At 44.7% G+C, this 18,179-nt stretch overlaps 1 protein-coding gene across 4 annotated transcripts in view; it reads right to left on the bottom strand.

The window, feature by feature from the left end:
• The window catches only part of gria4a (glutamate receptor, ionotropic, AMPA 4a), a 103,557-nt gene that overhangs the window by 43,472 nt on the left and 41,906 nt on the right, over positions 1-18,179 (bottom strand). For all 4 annotated transcript variants that reach the window (XM_030381559.1, XM_030381560.1, XM_030381561.1 and 1 more), the window contains exons 3-10: positions 18,132-18,179; positions 13,341-13,393; positions 13,050-13,181; positions 11,740-11,793; positions 11,041-11,199; positions 6,803-6,970; positions 6,228-6,332; positions 4,772-4,882 (exon numbers count right to left, since the gene is read on the bottom strand). The exon at positions 18,132-18,179 is cut by the window's right edge and continues 192 nt beyond it. In XM_030381559.1, the coding sequence (XP_030237419.1) occupies positions 4,772-4,882; positions 6,228-6,332; positions 6,803-6,970; positions 11,041-11,199; positions 11,740-11,793; positions 13,050-13,181; positions 13,341-13,393; positions 18,132-18,179 (830 nt within the window). The remainder of the gene's footprint in view (positions 1-4,771; positions 4,883-6,227; positions 6,333-6,802; positions 6,971-11,040; positions 11,200-11,739; positions 11,794-13,049; positions 13,182-13,340; positions 13,394-18,131) is intronic.

The following is an 18,179-nucleotide window of genomic DNA, read 5'->3' as shown; positions in this document are numbered from 1 at the left end:
CGTGTGCGTGTGTGTGTGTGTTTGTGTGTGTGTGTGTGTGTGTGTGTGTGTGTGTGTGTGTGTTGCGCGCGCGTCCTGGCTTGTGTGTAAAAACACTGGTTCCGATTGGCTACCATGAAACATGACTTAGCCAATCATAATCGCTTATCTCGTTCTTAACCCACCCGGTCTCCTCACTAGCAGTTTGTGTTTGTAGCCAGGGGTGCGTTCGGATTACACAGTTTATTCAATCAATTCATAGTAACACACCAAATTTAACGTACAGTAACGTAAACGGCGTTGTAACGACGGATACAGCAATTAGTTAGATTACTCCGTTACTGAAAAAATAACGGCATTACCTAACGCCGTTCTTTTAAACGGCGTTATTACAAACACTGCTACTTAGTAATATTTATTGGTTGGTACTTAGTACTGCTGCAATCGTACTTGAGGTCTTTCCAGCCTTAAAATGTTATTTATAAATGCTTAGTAAGAAAGTCCTCACTTTAGATGAGCTCACGCAGACGACTTAACTAATGCTTTGTAACTACCTGAATTGATGAATCGAACAAAAACAAGTAATTTATAAATGCCAAGTAAGGCATGATCATCACCTTAGATAAGCTCACAAAATACTTAACCAATGCGGTCTAATTACCCAAAATAATAATGCTTTGCAGCATCATTGCATTTTTCTAAATAGTTAGTAAATCTTGAACTTACGCTTCATATGTTTTCTCTTTATTTATTATTGATATCATATCATTCATTATTGAATAACTCACTAATGATTATTCATGTTTGAACAATGCTTCTTGAATAAGGAATTAGATAATTACCGCTGCTGTTGTAATGCTTAAAAGTTGCCGTTAATTTTAAATGCAACTCTGTACTTTTTAGATTAGGTCAGTCAGCCCCCCTAGACACATACACGCACACGCACACACATGCTTACACATATATGCATATACACACGCACACACATGCATACACATAAATGCATATACACACACGCACGCATGCACGCACGCACGCACGCACGCACGCACGCACACACACACACACACACACACACACAGTTTACGGAAACACATCTTTCTTGCCGAGGAAAGGCTCCGGGTGGGAGATTTTTCAACGCGAGGCCGCCTGCTCACTGATCGTCTCATGTAAGCGTGGGTGTTTATGTCACTGTGTTCTTGTCACTTTGATGGCGATAATATCACAACGTCAGTGAATGGCTGACTTGTGTATGTGTGGGCACGGCAATGTTGTGTATGTTTGTACATGTGAGGATGTGTGAGTTGTTTTTTTGTAATAGTGCAACCATGAGTGAGCAATTTTAGGATGTGTTTGTTCTTGTGTACAGGACAGCCCACGTTACATAGTAGTCATACTATTTTCATAATGTGGTTCATTTCCAAAAGATCTATGTTCACCCGCCAAATGATACCGTGGTGGAAAGACGGGCGATGAACAATCTGATGGAACACTGTGTGTGTTCCAAATGCAAAACACCTTTCACTTAATTGGAACCGTTTTTTTTAGCAAAGATTTATATTTACCATTCAGTGAACCTAAACGATCAACAACAGAACAAAACTACACAAATGACATACTGCGCACGTTATAAAATCTTGAGGATCTACCGAGTGTAAGCAACAACGTCAATAAGTAACCAATACCAAAACACATAGATGCATCTCACCCCCCCATGCAATCCAAAGACTATACCCGGGGATTAGAGGAGAGAGCACCACGTAAGCCTGGGCAGATCAAATAGCGCCAGAGAGAGAGAGAGAGCTAGTGAGTGGGGATAGAGAGAGATACAATTTGCAGGAATAAAAAAAGACCTGCAGGAAAGGCCCGTTCCTGGTTCTTATTGCTTCTTCTAATTCCCCTTCCCTGTTATTCTCCCTTTGATGACAGCAAGTTGAGTGCTGGATGGGAGACATAAGTGTAGACGCAGCAACTTTTCTGAACTATCCAGTCTTGCTGCTTTGTGAAACACCCTCTCAGAGAAAGTGAGGATGGGTTGTGTGTTTGCTTGTATGTGTGTGTCTTTATGTCTGTGTATCTGTGTGTGTGATTCTGTGAGTGTGTGAAGTGCTAAATGTCCCTCTCTCAATTCCTTACAATGTACGAGACACCCCAGTGGCTCCAGAGGCTTAGGAGACAGTGGTTTGGAATTCTCTCTCTCTCTCTCTCTCTCTCTCTCTCTCTCTCTCTCTCTCTCTCTCTCTCTCCCTCTCCCTCTCTCTCTCCCTCTGTCCCACTCCCATTCCCCTAAATCCTAAGCACAATATAACCAATGCACAATACAGCTGAGCCATACATATACACACACAGTATATTCCACACACAGTATCTTCATGTTATTGCTACAATTCCAGAGAAGCACAGCAATATAAAACAAGTCTGGCAGAAGCAAACTATGTCTTCCCATCGGCATTAAAAGCTTCAGCAGGTGAACAGTTTTTTCGTAGTGTTATCCCGCGCTGGTCTGTGACGCAGGTGAGTCTGTGTGTCGGCCTTTCAGTTTATCTGTCTATCGGTTTCTTGCTGTGTCCGTCTGTCTGAGTGCCCGTCCCTGTGTGTTTGCGTCTGTGTGTCTGTGTGTGTGTCTGTGTGAATGTATGTGTATGTGTGTGTGTGTGTGTGTGTGTGTGTATGTCTGTGTGTCTTTGGCTCTTTGTCTGCGAGGCGTAGACATCAGTGTCGCAGCAGAGGCTTTCTCGTCGTCAGAGGCTGCAAAGAGGAGGAGGAGGAGGCTGAGCTAACGTTAGCCTGGCCCCACTGAGGTCAGCAGCCACAGATACACACATGGACGGAGAGACATAGAGTGCACAGAGAGAGAGACAGAGGGAGAGAGCGATAAGAGAAGGTGAAAGAGATAGAGGTGCCAGGGGAGACAGTGTACGGATGACAGCAACAGAGTGGTGCGTGGTTTGAGGCAGGGGTTTGGGCGAGGACAAGAGAGAGAGAGAGAGAGAGAGAGAGAGAGAGAGAGAGAGAGAGAGAGAGAGAGAGAGAGAGAGAGAGAGAGAGAGAGAGAGAGAGAGAGAGAGAGAGAGAGAGAGAGTTGTAGAGATATTGGTGGCGATACAGAGATAGAAACATAGAAATATCAGAGAGAGGCAGGTAGGCGGTAGAGCGAAAGGGATAGGAAGAGAGAGAAAAACAAACAAATCCAAAATACACACACAGTTACAAATTCCCCACTCAGCTGGGGTTATATTCTCACAATTGATCTCAATCACTATGATCAAAAACGTAATTCAAGCAGTACCAATGACAAAAACAAAACTAGCACATCATCATCATAGATCATATTTTCTTCACGTAAATACAACATCCTATTGTGAAAATATCTGCTATTTTCTTGACATTTTGGGATTTTTAATGCACATACACACGTTTGTATATGCACTTTCATATTTTCCTCCTGAAACTAGATATACAGGCTGACCATTCGGTGCATTGCAGGGTTGTGGTGACATCATTGTTACATTGATTCAATGTTTGTTATACGTTACTTAACCTTCATATTTTCGTATTTGATCATATTGAAAACTATTTGAATGTCAAACTTATGCATCATTAATTACTAACTGCAACTTTTGTCCTCCAGAATCTCTTCAGCTTTGTGTGTTGTTGATGTTGATGCAGCTTCCACATAAATCATAAACATAAAAAAGGCAAAAGTAGGAGACCCAGATACAAATATAATCAACCAAATGTTTCATAGAACTACAACATGGATATTGGTTTTTAGGGTTGGAAGCTCCGAAAAAGAAACCTTGAAAACACAGTCTACCGCTGTACCCGAGCAGCCTCCTGTTTTACTATTCCACGCTTGCTTTCCCTTGCATCATTTTCACACAGCCAATTGAATTAAACAGCTTGCTTTTGTAAAACACCATTGTCCAAGGTAACAGCGCCTGGAGACAGGCAGGGCAGAAGAATCTAACGTGACCAAAGGATGGACGCAAATTCACCGATTACCCCGGATCATGCCTGTTAACTCAACGGGGAAGGATTTTATAGGCATGTCCTGGTCGCTCTGAGGAACAGTGGTAGTAAATTAACTAGATTGATCTGGATGTGGTAGGATCTACGCAACCAATGTGATCCCCATCTGAATGCCCTAGATCTTCCTCCATCTTCCAACTTCTCCCCAGGACCACTCTTTGCATGGGGGGTACCTGACCTGTTCTACCCTCGACCATGGCCTGATGGTGCTCTCTCCTCCACCTCCCCACCACCAGGGTCCTTATTCTACACATCTAGGCTGAAAGAGAGCAACCACTCAAGCCTGTGGGAGCTCACAGCTGGTGACTCGACCCACTGAGAGGGATAACTTAAGCCAACTGCCTCTATTGGAAATTCTCCTTTACACTCGCTGCCTCTGAGGGGAGAAGCATTGCCACTGTGTGTCTCCGTGGTATTAAACAGATTTTATGGTCCACCGCCTTTGTCATGCTTCTACTGGCAGACTGACAGAGGTTGACTTGAGCTTCAGGTATTTTTTTGCTATTAAATGTATTTGTTTCAGTACACCCAGTATGGATATCCTCAAAACAAATGAGGGGGTATGTACTGATGAGGGCTGAGACAAAGTCTCCAGGGAACGTCTTGGGATTGTGGACAATGACGTTAGGGAGAAGGTTCCATCATGTTTATGGGCTGAAGGGGTCGTAGCGCACACGTTAAAGTGATTGTTTATATAGACGTATTGATTGACCCAGATCCCCACACACAACGCACAAAGACTATTAGAAAGATATGTTACCATGATGGTCGTCACGACCACGGTCCGGTTCTCCATTGCCGAGCTGTCATTGGACAGAGGGTTCTCATTTTGGACCAACACCAGCTTGTCAATGTCATTCCAGTAGCCAATCTGGAAGAGAGAGAGAGGGATGAACAAATGCAGGTAAAAGGTATACAAAAAAATAAGTGAGATGAGAGTGAAAGAAATGTCCAGTTAGGGAATAGCATTGCTCTCTAAAGCACAGCTGAAACTAAATATAAATCTGAAAAATGCACTCCAGACAGGGCAAATATATAGACAAGACAAGTTATAGAAATAAAAATAAAAATCGATAGGAGCTGTTCTCTCTCCAGTAAATTTCCCATTGGAACTGTAGAAGATATTGAGCGATATTAAGCTAGCAAGTATTGCGCGCGTCAGACCCTGGTGTCCTAGGAGGGCCTCAGACGTAGCAACAGATGTGTATTTCAACTACAGGCTATGCCAAGGTTGTAGCCGACAATGTGTCGATGGCCTATCTACAGTAAGTTGGCCATTCTTTTGTTGACTGCCAAAGGCTTACCAGTCAATATACAGGTGTGTGTGTGTGTGTGTGTGTGTGTGTGTGTGTGTGTGTGTGTGTGTGTGTGTGTGTGTGTGTGTGTGTGTGTGTGTGTGTGTGTGTGTGTGTGTGTGTGTGTGTGTGTGCGTGTGCGTGTGCGCTCGTTCTGACGCCTGTAGTGGTGCTGGGGAGGTCTGAAGACATGTTATTTGGATGACCCCAAAAGCCCTCCCGAGTTGGGAGGGCTTTTGGAGATTTTTTTCCAACCGGTTTTAAATGGGGCCGACTCACGTAGTGGGGTGGGGGCGGGGTTGTGGGACTCTGAATTGGGGGATTAGGGTGGCAACAGCCGGTGGGAATAAACAAACGTCCCGCTCCTTGTAATGGATGACTCAGATATCTGGATTAAGTCAACAATCAGATTTAAACCCGTTCTTTTCTTCCTAGAGATTTGAAATAGCTTAAACTGCTGCTTAACTAGCAGGACAACAAACGCTTTTGTCTAACTTGCATAAACGTTGTCTCCAACCGGTGCTTGAAACGTTACAAACGACATTCATTAGGGAGGGGTCGATAAAGCCAACAGCCATTATTCAAATACACCTGGCGGACCTCATTCCCGTTGTCTGCGTGAGCGCAGGGTCTTTACGTGAGATTCGCCGAGTTTCCGAGAAGGCTCGGGTAATCGTACAGTAGAGAGAGTCTTCATGTGCGGACCCCTTCGCGTTCCCAGTCTGCCAGTGTGGACCACCGACCCCGACAGCAAGGTAAAAAAATTATGATAAAGACTGTAGTGTGTACAGCAGGAGTCGGCCCCACCTATAAAGTCCCCTGATGTGCCGGAAGGAGCCTTAAAGAGACAAATAAGTCCCGAATGGTGACTTTAATTTGGGACTGGTCTCAAAAGGATGAAAATGATTCTCAGGCGTGTACCTTGCGTGGGCCATTGCTCTTGAGCTCGAACACGTCCATGGTGTAGTTGACCCTGCGGCCGAAGTGGTCGAACTGAATGTTCCCCGTCATGCCCTGAATCCGCACCTTCATCACCACGGTGACATGGAGGAGCAAGGAAGGACAGAAGGAAGGGAGAAAGAAAGAAGGAAGGAAAGAAAGAAAGAAGGAAAGAAAGGAACAAGAAAGAACCATGGGAAAGATGGAGGGAAATAGATAAAGAAGAAAGGACAGAAATGAAGAGAGGAGGAATGAAGGAAAATAAGAAAGGACAGAAATGAAGAGAGGAGGAATGAAGGAAAATAAGACAGAATCAGAAAGAAACAGAAAGATACAGAAAGAAACATGATAAATACAGAGGGAAAGAGATGAAGAAGAGAGGACATGAAGAAAGTAAGAGAAAGGAGGAAAAATAAACATTTAGTTAAACACAATGTGGCCCCTTAAAAGAGGACATCTTACTTACTTTCAGCTTGCTTAAAAAGTTGAGTCAAAAGGCAAGTTAAACCATGTGCTGCGGGTGTGTGTGTCTGTGTCTGTGTGTGTGTGTCGGTCACCTGTTTCAGCGTGCGCTCCATGTCGATGCCCTGGTTCCAGGGGGCGGCCGGGTTGGCCAGGCAGTCGCCTGCGTTGCCACGCCGGCTGATGTCTATCTTTTGGCGCCGCAGGTTTCGGAAGGCCTCGCTCATCACCAACACACCGTCATAGGTGAGAGAGGAGGTGTACTGGGGGAGGGTGTGGGAGAGAGAGGGAGGGAGAGAGGGGGGAGGGGGGGGGGGGGGGGGGTTGAGAGCAAGGGGCGGCAAAACATTTATAATAAAAATGTATTCATGGATTATTTTATTTCAATACTAATTAACCAACAAGGTTGTTCTCATAGAAAAGATCTGATATTTCATATTGATAGAGGTAACCTTCATGGCAGGTATAGCTACTACTTGTGTATTTTTTGGCATAAATAGACTATTAACTAGAATTTAATAAACCTGAACTATGACTGAGCACTTAAAAACTGCAACCATGGTTTAATACGCTTCATTAGATTACTTATCACGCTTTCCAACAGTGATAATAACCCCCTGCCTCTACCGGCAAATTTACTTTTCACAATACAAAGAATAAAAGGCTCCTATTGAATATAATATAATATATACTAATAGAATATACCTAAGGTACTATATTTATGAAATCAATATGTGGTCCTCCATTTATCTGGAGATCGAGGACTAAATATTGATTTCATATATGTGTTACCTTAAGAAAGGTATACTCTATTAGTCTATAGGCTCCGTATTGATTTCATATATGTGTTCTCTGTGGAGATGGAGGGCTCCATTCTGCCTGATTAGGCAAGGTATTCACATACAATCAGGACAAAACCAGCATAGATAAAGAGACTGTCGAAGCGTCTGACTGATTAGAAATGTGAACGATCAGCTTCAGCGTCTAGAACAATGCGTCACCATTCCATTTAGCAGATAAATTGAGCAAAAAGCCAGAGTGGTACGATATGACAGCTGCTGTTTTTTTTTGGATCGCCATTGATCTTTTTTAAATGGTGCCAAACTTTAGAATTGTTGCTGCAGACATTGTGTATGCTATCCTTCTAGTCGAATGGTTGAGAATGTGCTTTACTTCAGGTGGAAAATGATTTGATAGTGCCACTGCCATTCCACAAAAGGGCTATCAAACAAACAATAAGGACATTTACTGAGAGCGGAACATAACTCAGCAAATGGCACACAGAAGAGAAACATGATATAGCCTTTAGGCCTTTCCTTCTACAATATAAGCAATGCTGTGGCTTCGCTCATTTAGCACCCCCTATCCTCCCAATGGAATGTCCCGCTGTTACGCTCTTTCAGTTCTCCCGACACAACGATTAGACTATAGAAGAAGAACGTCTTTCTATCTAGGCTTTGAGTCGTTGCAGATTCAAGGTCACCCCTACATTGTCACATACATTGAAAGCCGATTAGACAATGGAATAACCCTAGACATGTTTTTTAGAACAAAAAAGGATTTAGAAACCCATTATTTGAACAACATTCGCTTTACACATTCACTAGTATGTGTAAAGCGGCTTAAAGCGTTGATTTATAAATTAGAAAGCGATAAGTTATTTAATGTTCTACTGCATTGACTCTACCTAAAAAGTCAATAAATAGATAACCAGTGGCACTAGTTAAACACGCTGATCCACTCGCATCTGTTAGTAGCAATATACTCAGACTTTTATTGTACCGCCACTTACCAGCACTCTACCATGAACACGGTTGTAAACGTTGTTATCACTCTAATGTGGTCAACACCAGGGATTGATTCCCAGGACACAGTGTTAAAACCCTTCAAACTAAATAAGGTTACCTATAAGGTACATTACAATACATTACATTTTTACATCATTCCAGTGATTTATCCATAGCCCATTGCATATTTTTCTAATAAAATGAATGGCTATTTATAAAGTAAATGTTGATTGCCACACAGATACCAGAGATATGAGTTGATTCTCTGTTTCTCGACCGGCTATTCCTGACATCAAACCCCCCCCCCCCCCCTCCCCCCGCTATCCCTCATGGCGTGTTGTTTGGCACACTGCACATGTTTCTTCACATAAATCTTTTCATCTTCTAGGTTTGAAACTGCAGAGGCCCTGGAGCTTATGAGTGAAAAACCCAGATTATAGAATCCATATCAAGAGAAAAACACAGCCGCAACATTTTCCTTTCAGGACAACGGCACAAAAACAACTAAAGCCTCAGTATTTGAACAGAAAGCTCACCAATCCTTGTAGACTCCTCACAGTCAATTAACCAACTAAGTCTCACCAAGCCTTGTAAACTCCTCACAGTCAATAAACCAACTAGTCTCACAAAGTATTGTAAACTCCTCAGTGAATTAACCCAACAAAGTGTCACCAATCCTTGTAAACTCCTCACAGTGAATTGACCCCACAAACTCCCACACATTAGACTCCTACCAGGTTATCAATCCCACACAGTCCCACACATTCTTGTAGAATCCTAACGCTGAATTAACCCAACAAAGTCCTACACATTTCCATGCTCACTGATCACCTTCACCATAAGCCATTAATGACGGGGTCACCCTTGTCCACGGGCAGCAAGTGTTTTGGGTTGAAATTAAACCAAACATTGCGTTTTGCGGGGGCAGTCTGCCCTGTGAATAGGACAAGCCCCGGGTGCTTATGTCACGCCTTGTTAGCAGAGATTATGCGTGGCCCCGGGATAACTGCGGGCCTGAGGCAAGCTGAACCCATTTCAGTCCAAATGCAAGTGAATCTATGACCTGACACGACTCTTCAAGGGTTTTTAATAGATTTAGTGTTGTCACATTTTAATATCATTGCTGAGAAAGCTGCCAACCACCATTGGTACAGCAAAAGGGAATATTTTGTAATGCATCCTTTTTGCGTTGACAGCCCACATGCCGGCCAGTAACCGCCTTAGAGGGCTACACAGTCATGCCCTCAGTATTTTTTATTACATTTTTTCAAATGTGTCCTCTATTAATTTAACCCGATTACAGGGGAAAACAGGTTTGCCTCTGAACCTCATCTCTATGCCACGTCGGCTCTTTTGACCTCAGAGACCTGCAGCCCCTGCCTGCTCTAACCCAGTTATCATTGAGGCTCCGGCGTTAATGCAAACGTCTTCCTTCTCTCTTTATTGACCTCTCCCACTCTCCGTCCCATCTCTCCTTTACTATTTTGTCCTTGCTTCTCACTCTTTCTTTCTCTCCCTGTTCATCGTTCTCCCACGGGTTCAACACCAACGCTAATGTTAATTGTGTGCGTTGGTGGAGTTCAGAGCAGAGCGGATGAGCTGCGGGCCAGTGTGGAGGAGAGACCTCGTCGTGATTCACATTATCTCCATGGAAGCAATTTCTTAGGTTTTGTCTACCTGATGTTATTAAGATGATGATAAGCACATTTCTTATTCAAATTTCACATTTACTGTCTAATTAATGCATCAATCAGTGGCACAAACTATATTTTGTGGCTGTGTCGTTTATCAATCTAGGAAAACCGTAACCTTGGATTCCACGTGGAAGCCTCTTTTCCATAGATTCCTGTAGACTGCAGGTCAATCTTCCACACTTATGTTCACAGCGGATTGGTGGGATCAGCAACTTCACTTTTTCAATCATGCAAAGTCACACTCTGATTGGATAACAGGTTATGCCCAGTGCATTCCGTAATAGTGTAATTGGTAGAACCTCTCTCCTCTGTCACACTCTGGCAGGCCTAAAGGCTGTGGCTAGCGGCCGCTGTCACACTCTGATTGGTGAAAACGCTGTTCCCAATTCAATGCATCATGCTGTGACTGGTTAGCCAGCTGGAAGGGAGTGGAGAAGCTGCTGTCTAATTGGATTCCTTGGGCTGTGTGTTTGTGTGTGTGTGTGTGTGTGTGAGTGTGCCTCTGTGTGTGTGTTTGTGTGTGGGCACACGCGTGCATGTGCGTGCGTGTGTGCTCAGTGTGCACGGACAAACATCGTAACAGGTGTAAGGTATGTGATTGGGTCTAGGTATATGAATAAGCACTTATTCCTAACTCTGTTACACATTGTTTCAATGAGACCACTTACTTAATCAGTTAATTCATAACTTATTTAATGTGAAGCGCTGAAATATATATGCACGGCACGACGTTCCTCGAAACAAGAAATATAATAGTGAACCAAGCAGGTTGTGATATCCTCACTGATGATACACCCCAATGTGACGCTCTGCAACACAGCCTTGGTAGGGTCTCTGCTACCATGTGCTTACTTTTGGGGGGCTTTCAGACCCTGGGTACTCCCTCTGGTCCAGCTTGTTCCAGCGCTGCATCAGCTTGATAACCATTGGCCTGCTGAAGTCCACCAACTGAAACCCGGTCACGTTGGCTCCGCCATGCATAAACCTCTCCAGAGATATGTCCTTAAAGCCCTGAGAGAGACAGAAGGAACGACGGAAGGAAGGACAGAATGAAAGAAAGAAAGAAAGTAAGAAAGAAATAACAGTAGGAGTCAAAACAGTTACGTAACTGGTTCCCCATGAATATTTGTGTCAAGCTTAAAAAGCTTCACCTGAGCACCACTTTAATTATAATACAGCAGCTGTGTTTGAGTCATTTTAAAGGTTACATACTTGGAAATCATTCATGAGATGAGATAAGTCATGTATTTCCTTTTTTCCTCTTTTGTTAGGATGAACAGATGATAAATAATAAAAGGATAAAAGAAAGGTTATTTAGCCATCTATCCAAGAAAATATTCACCTAATACATCGTTAACAATGGGATTTATTTGAATACCCTTCGTTCCATCATTGCCTTGACTCCTCCTTTTCATATTAACTCAATGTTTGAATTTATATTGTTCCATTAATCTATCAAGCTACCAGCTGTTTTATCCCCCCTATTGATGTGGTAATGCTATAATTCTCCTAAATAACATTAGAGTAATTTACAGCATCAAATAAACCTACCAGGTTGGCGACAATGTAGTGATAACCTTTCACGTGTTTTCCCACACTGACAGCCTGAGAGCCAAAGAGAGAGGATGAGAAGGAGAGAAAGGGACAATAAAGAACACTTATAGAGAGAATAGAGAGTGCATTCAAAATGTCCTGGAAATCCGAGGTTTATAGAAAACCTTAAGATGAAATATGAATTTCTATAGACCATATGTGAATGGCCACTCATTTTTTTCTTAAACTACAGCCACGGTGAGGCATTAAAAAGTAGAAGTTATAGTGAATTAATGGTGAATTCAGACTTATAATGCATTGTCCCTACATCACTACTCATTAGTAAGCAATTCATAATTGGACATGCATAATTTATTCGATAATAAGAAAATCTATTAAAACATAATTTATAAATCATGTGTTGATGATTTACAAACTATTTACAAACGGTTAATAATGCATCAGGAACACTTAATATTCACGAAAAGTTCAGGTAGTTATAAACCATTAGTTAGGTTTATTGTGTGATGTGTGTGTGTACAAACATTTCTGCGTACTAATTTAAATCAAAGTAGAAGGTAAAAAGGGATATAAGACTAATTGTTGAATTATTCAAAAATGATATAAAAAAAAATATATCAGACTGACGCTTTATAAACACAGACTAGTGCAGCTGGCAAGGGCATCCTCACAGTGAATACTCTGTCTGGGAGACTAGCACTGATGAGACCACTGTGTGTTCCCTGTGTGTGTGTGTGTGTGTGCGTGCGTGCGTGCGTGCGTGCGTGCGTGCGTGCGTGCGTGCGTGCGTGCGTGCGTGCGTGTGTGTGTGTGTGTGTGTATGTGTGTGTCTGTGAGCCAGAGAGACAGGGAGCATGATAGTGGGCAAGGAGGGGAGATGAAAAGCTTTGTGTGTTTCGGCATGTGTGTGCGTGTGTCTGTGTGTGTGTGTGTGTGTGTGTGTGTGTGTGTGTGTGTGTGTGTGTGTGTGTGTGTGTGTGTGTGTGTGTGTGTGTGTGTGTGTGTGTGTGTGTGTGTGTGTGTGTCGTGTTTGAGTGTGTGTGCGTGTGTGTATGTGTGTAAGCTACTGTGTGACAGTGCGTGCATATGTGCGTGTGTATGTTTCTGCGTGTTTCTGTGCCTGTGCATGTGTTTGTGTGTGCATGTGTGTGTGTGTGTTCATGTGTGCTTTAGAGACTCAGATGTGTTGACAGGTGGCAGAATTGATGAGGTGTCACACAGAAGCCTGGGTCAAAAGTCACGACGACAACCCACAGCAACCCCCACGCGTCTCCCCATAGTGTCGGCTAATGCAGTGCAGGGTTCACCTGCTCCAGGATGCTCTGCAGCCGCTCGGGTTCCAGGTCAATGACGTACTTCCTCTCCTGCCGTCTGTCCAGGTCCTCGAGCAGTCGCCGGTAGGCCGCCTCGTTGAAGCTCTCCACACAGATAGCGCTCACCTGCAGACAGACCCACGGACACACCAGTCCCAACCGTCAAGAGCACAGGCTCAACGTCAGGGCGCAAACACATCAACACCTGGGGCATGCACAAACACACTAAACATACACATTAATGTGTGCGTATTATATCATCTGTGTGATTTATGGTTTTCTGACCTGCCAGCCATTCTGTCCTGCTCTCTCCATAATAGCTTGCAGTATAGCGTATCCTAGGGAACAGAAAACAACAACACCGGACATACGATTATTACATGACAGTGCATCCTTGAGGCTCGGCCTCAACACACAATGTAAGGGAAGAGAAAGAGTACAATCAGCGTTCCTCCGGGAGGACGTGCATTGGTTTGTTTTTTGCTGAATTCAGCCGAGATCCTGTTGACCGAAGCATTATTACTGTGACCTGAAATGGGGGCAGAATTCTCCTTACTTCATCATCAAACTGTTGTAAAAAAGAAAAAAGGAAAATTGGCCAGCCAAAAAAGAGAGAAAAAAAAAGAAAAGTTCAAAGCAGCCACCTCAAACCCAGCGGTCTGAAGTCTGAACTAAACGAAAATCACAGAGCATCTCCAAAGACAAATGAAACGTTAAAACCCTTATCAGACAAACGGTGCCCTTCAGACAGCCACCACGCAGCCTGCTCCCAGTCATAAAGTGCAGAAATATTGTCATTGATTTCTCTGACGGGTGACAGCTGAAACCCAACCACCTGGGAACGTTTGGCCGGCAGTCCCAGTCTGGGGCTGGCAGGAGTAAAGAGATATTCTATGGCTGTGTCACCGCTGGATGTGTCACAAAGCATCAGCCCATCAGCCTATACAGACAGTTCATTTGTCAACAGGCTGGAATGGCACTGCTCATAACAGTGAATAGTATATTACAGAACAGAGGAGCTGTGAAATGCCGTTGGAACATGAAGATGCTTTCGAACGTCCAAATCATGTGCGCACACATTTACACAGACACACGTAGAGAGAAACACGTCACTGTGTGCCTTTGTGTGTGTACGTGTGTGTGTGTGTGTGTGTGTGGGTGTGTGTGTGCATGAACATGCATGTGTCATACCATGGATGTGTGTGTGTGTGTGTATGAGTATATCTGCATCTCTGTGTGTGTGTGTGTGTGTGTGTGTGTGTTTGTGTGTGTGTGTGTGTGTGTGTGTGTGTGTGTGTGTTTGTGTTTGCACACGTGTGCACGTAAGTGGGTATGCAGGGATGTATGAGTGCTTGTGTGTGTCCCACCACAGCAGCCAGTCCGTCTTGCAGCAGGGCAGAGAGCATAAAGCAGACCAGGGTGATGCTGCCCATTTTCCACAACATTACCAGCGGCGGGTCCTTACGGGCCCTGGTAATGAAGGGCCGCACCTTGGCCAAGTCACGGGCGAACGCCGCCCAAACTCCATCCATCCATCGTGTCCTCCCGGCCTACCCTCCATCCCCTTAATCCATTACCCAGGCCCATCTTCGTTATTGCTCTCATGCCTTCCCCACCCACTCTCCATTCTTCTCACCCTAGCCGCCAGCCCTCTCTTCCCTCATCCTCTGCCACTTCCCTCTGTCTCTCACTTGACTTAACTCGTAACTCTCATCCTCCTTCCTTGCTGGGGTATGTTTTCTCCTCACCCCCCCCCCCCCCCCCCCCTCCTTCCTCCCCATCTCTTTTTCTCGCCCATCTTGTGTCCCTTAATGATGAGGCTGCTTTCCTTCCTAGATTTCATCCATTCACTCATTCCTGGGCTGCCTCACTCTACGCCTCCTGGCTCCCCCACCGCTCTCTGTTCATGTCCCTGTCGACCCTGCAGCTGTCCCCACCTCCTCCTCATCCAGCTGCAGGCCGCTGACCCAGACTACCCGGCCCGTGGGGGGGGAGGCTGGCACAGACGAACACAGACAAGCATGCCACCCCCACATGCACGCACGCCTGCACTCACGCACATACGCACGCACACACGCACACACACACACACAAGCACACCAACACGTGCACACAAACACACCTGCACATACACATGAACACACACACATTCAAGCACACACACACACACACACACACACACACACACACACAAGCACACACACACACACACACACACACACACACACACACACACACACACACACACACACAAGCACACGCACACGCACACAGACACACAGACACACAGACACACACACTAAACCACACATACACAGATGTAAAAGTGCTACGTACTGATGACACAAACAATTTGCCAAAGGAGAAAAGCAGAGGTCGCAGACAAGTCCCCAGATCCTGTTGTGGAGTTCAGGGAGACTGTGTGTGTGTGTGTGTGTGTGTGTGTGTGTGTGTGTGTGTGTGTGTGTGTGTGTGTGTGTGTGTGTGTGTGTGTGTGTGTGTGTGTGTGTGTGTGGTATGTTTAGGACGTGCCTAGCATTCCCTGGGTGGTTGTGGCAGGCCGAGGGCATCAGCTGTTCCCAACAAACGGGACAGAGCAGGGTGAAACCATGTAAATAACTCAAAGCACTTGCACTCATGTTTTACTGGATTAAAGGTCCTTTTAGATCATAAACAACATGACAAAACAAGGCAAAAATAAACAAATAAATCTCATCCTAATTATATCACCCGCCAATGCAACGATGCAACATTTTTAAAGTGATTTGATGATTCTTATTTTGAGTCAACATCCCCTGTGTATTTAGGAGGATCGAAACAGATTTGCACCTTTTAATCAAGAGTAAACTAGTGCAGGGGGATTATGTGTTCATTTCGGAGCATTCTTATAATGCATCCATGTTTTGGATGTGTTTTTGTTGTAAGTTTTCGGGACAATGCTCGGTTGGTTCTTGAAGTTGTTTCCCTCAGAGTACCACTCTTTTGATGAAAGTAAACAGTTCTGAACTGATGCACCACATGTCTGATTCTTCTACAATAGCACTTCTCTTACCTCTCTTTTCTCTCACTTTTAATAGTTATCTAATGCAACCTTAAAGAGATACGCTGAGATATCTGTAGATTGTAGCCTTTCTTACCGAGATTCATATGAGTTGTTTGATTGCAAATTATCATTGTACATCCAGAAAGGGAGCTGGCTGGACTAGTGTTTCCTTCCCGTTTGCCGCTTCCGTTGACTCGGAGAGATACAGTAGCCTAACTTCTGTTCATGTGAGGGGAATATACTTTAAATGACTTTCCAGAGATTTATAATATGTGCTGAATAGCCACTTATTCATAACCAGTGCCAGTTCAGGGCACTGTGACCATTAGGCTAGCTTCCATAAATCCTATTTGTAGAATATATCAGTTATAGGATGTTATCGTATCAATAATATTATGGACATTGTATGTCGCCTTGTATATAGTGTCTGCCTTGAATGTAAATGTAAATTTAATCACTATTGATCAGCACTGACTCCAGATAAATTGAGGTACTTTTAAGTTGATGATATTCTTGAAAAGGTTTCACATTTCGACTTTGATTACCTAACGCAGGGCGGGTAACCATTCCCCTCTAGTGCAGACTAGATGATTCCAGATGAATGATTGATCAATATAGAAAACCAAAGAAATCGATACGAATAGGTATATGGATGTAACCTAGCGCCACTATTGAGGAAATAAGAGGACTATGTGTTAAAAAACGTTATTATAAGCATGCACAGCAGTGGCCAACATATAATTGTTTCAACATGGTCTCACAGGAATCCGTGAAATGACTACGGTCGGACGCTTAACTCGAAATCCGTGGCCACATCACAGAAACACGACGATATCCGTGTGTGAGCCACGGAATAACAGCGTCATTTACTTATATTGGAGCAATTTCCGTAGCCACATCACGGACAATTGAAGTGATTCCGTCAGACCACCGCGGATTTTGAGTTAAGCCCCCGCTGTTGTCAAATGTGGCACACACACAGATTGAAACGGGAATCTGTGTGTGTGCCACGGAATATCATTGTCATTTACTTGCATTGGAGCAACTTTCGTGGACACAACAAGGACAATTTAAGTGTTTCAGTGAGACCACCCCGGGTTTTGAGTTAAGCCCCCGTGGTCGACTCGCTCGTTGAAACAGGGATCCGTGTGAGCCACGGAACATCAGCGTCATTAACTTGCATTGGAGCGAATTCCGTGGCCACATCACGGAAATCGGCGTGTTTCCGTGATGTGTCCACGGATTTCGAGTTAAGCGTCCGACCGTAGTCATTTCACGGATTCCTGTGAGACCAGGTTGAATTGTTTTCACGTCATGAACACCAGTCTCAGACTCATGAGGTTTCATGTTAGAAATGAGGCTCACCATGTTTTTAGGACTGTTATTAAACCGATCAATTCGACTCCATATTTAACAAGAGCGTTAATATTGCAGAGACCCTGTGGGCGTTTAAAAGGGAAGGCGGACCTCCGCTCTTGCTTTATCGATCAGCCAACAGTCAACAATACAAAACATTTTTATGCTGTAAGTTTTGATTTGTAGGCATAAACAAAGCAATGAAAATCTTTACCAGACCCTTCCTTGAGACCCGGCTCCCTCACCCCCAAAAGGGCCCCTGATCCTGACCCGGCTCCCTTACCCCCCTAGGGGCCCCTGATCCTGACCCGGCTCCCTTACCCCCCCTAGGGGCCCCTGATCCTGACCCGGCTCCCTTACCCCCCCTAGGGGCCACTGATCCTGACCCGGCTCCCTTACCCCCCTAGGGGCTCTCTGATCCTGACCCGGCTCCCTTACCCCCAAAAGGGCCCCTGATCCTGACCCGGCTCCCTCACCCCCCCTAGGGCCCTCTGATCCTGACCCGGCTCCCTCACCCCCCCTAGGGCCCCTCTGATCCTGACCCGGCTCCCTCACCCCCCCTAGGGCCCCTCTGATCCTGATCCGGCTCCCTCACCCCCCCTAGGGCCCCTCTGATCCTGACCCGGCTCCCTCACCCCCCCTAGGGCTAAGGGAATCAATGCGTCGGCGCTCCTCACCTCTGTCGGTGTCGTAGAGGAACACGAAGCGGCTCCAGTCGTAGTGGT

Source organism: Gadus morhua, chromosome 16, assembly GCF_902167405.1.
Source record: "Gadus morhua chromosome 16, gadMor3.0, whole genome shotgun sequence".
Taxonomy (NCBI): domain Eukaryota; kingdom Metazoa; phylum Chordata; class Actinopteri; order Gadiformes; family Gadidae; genus Gadus; species Gadus morhua.
This window is presented reverse-complemented; position numbering and strand designations above follow the sequence as displayed.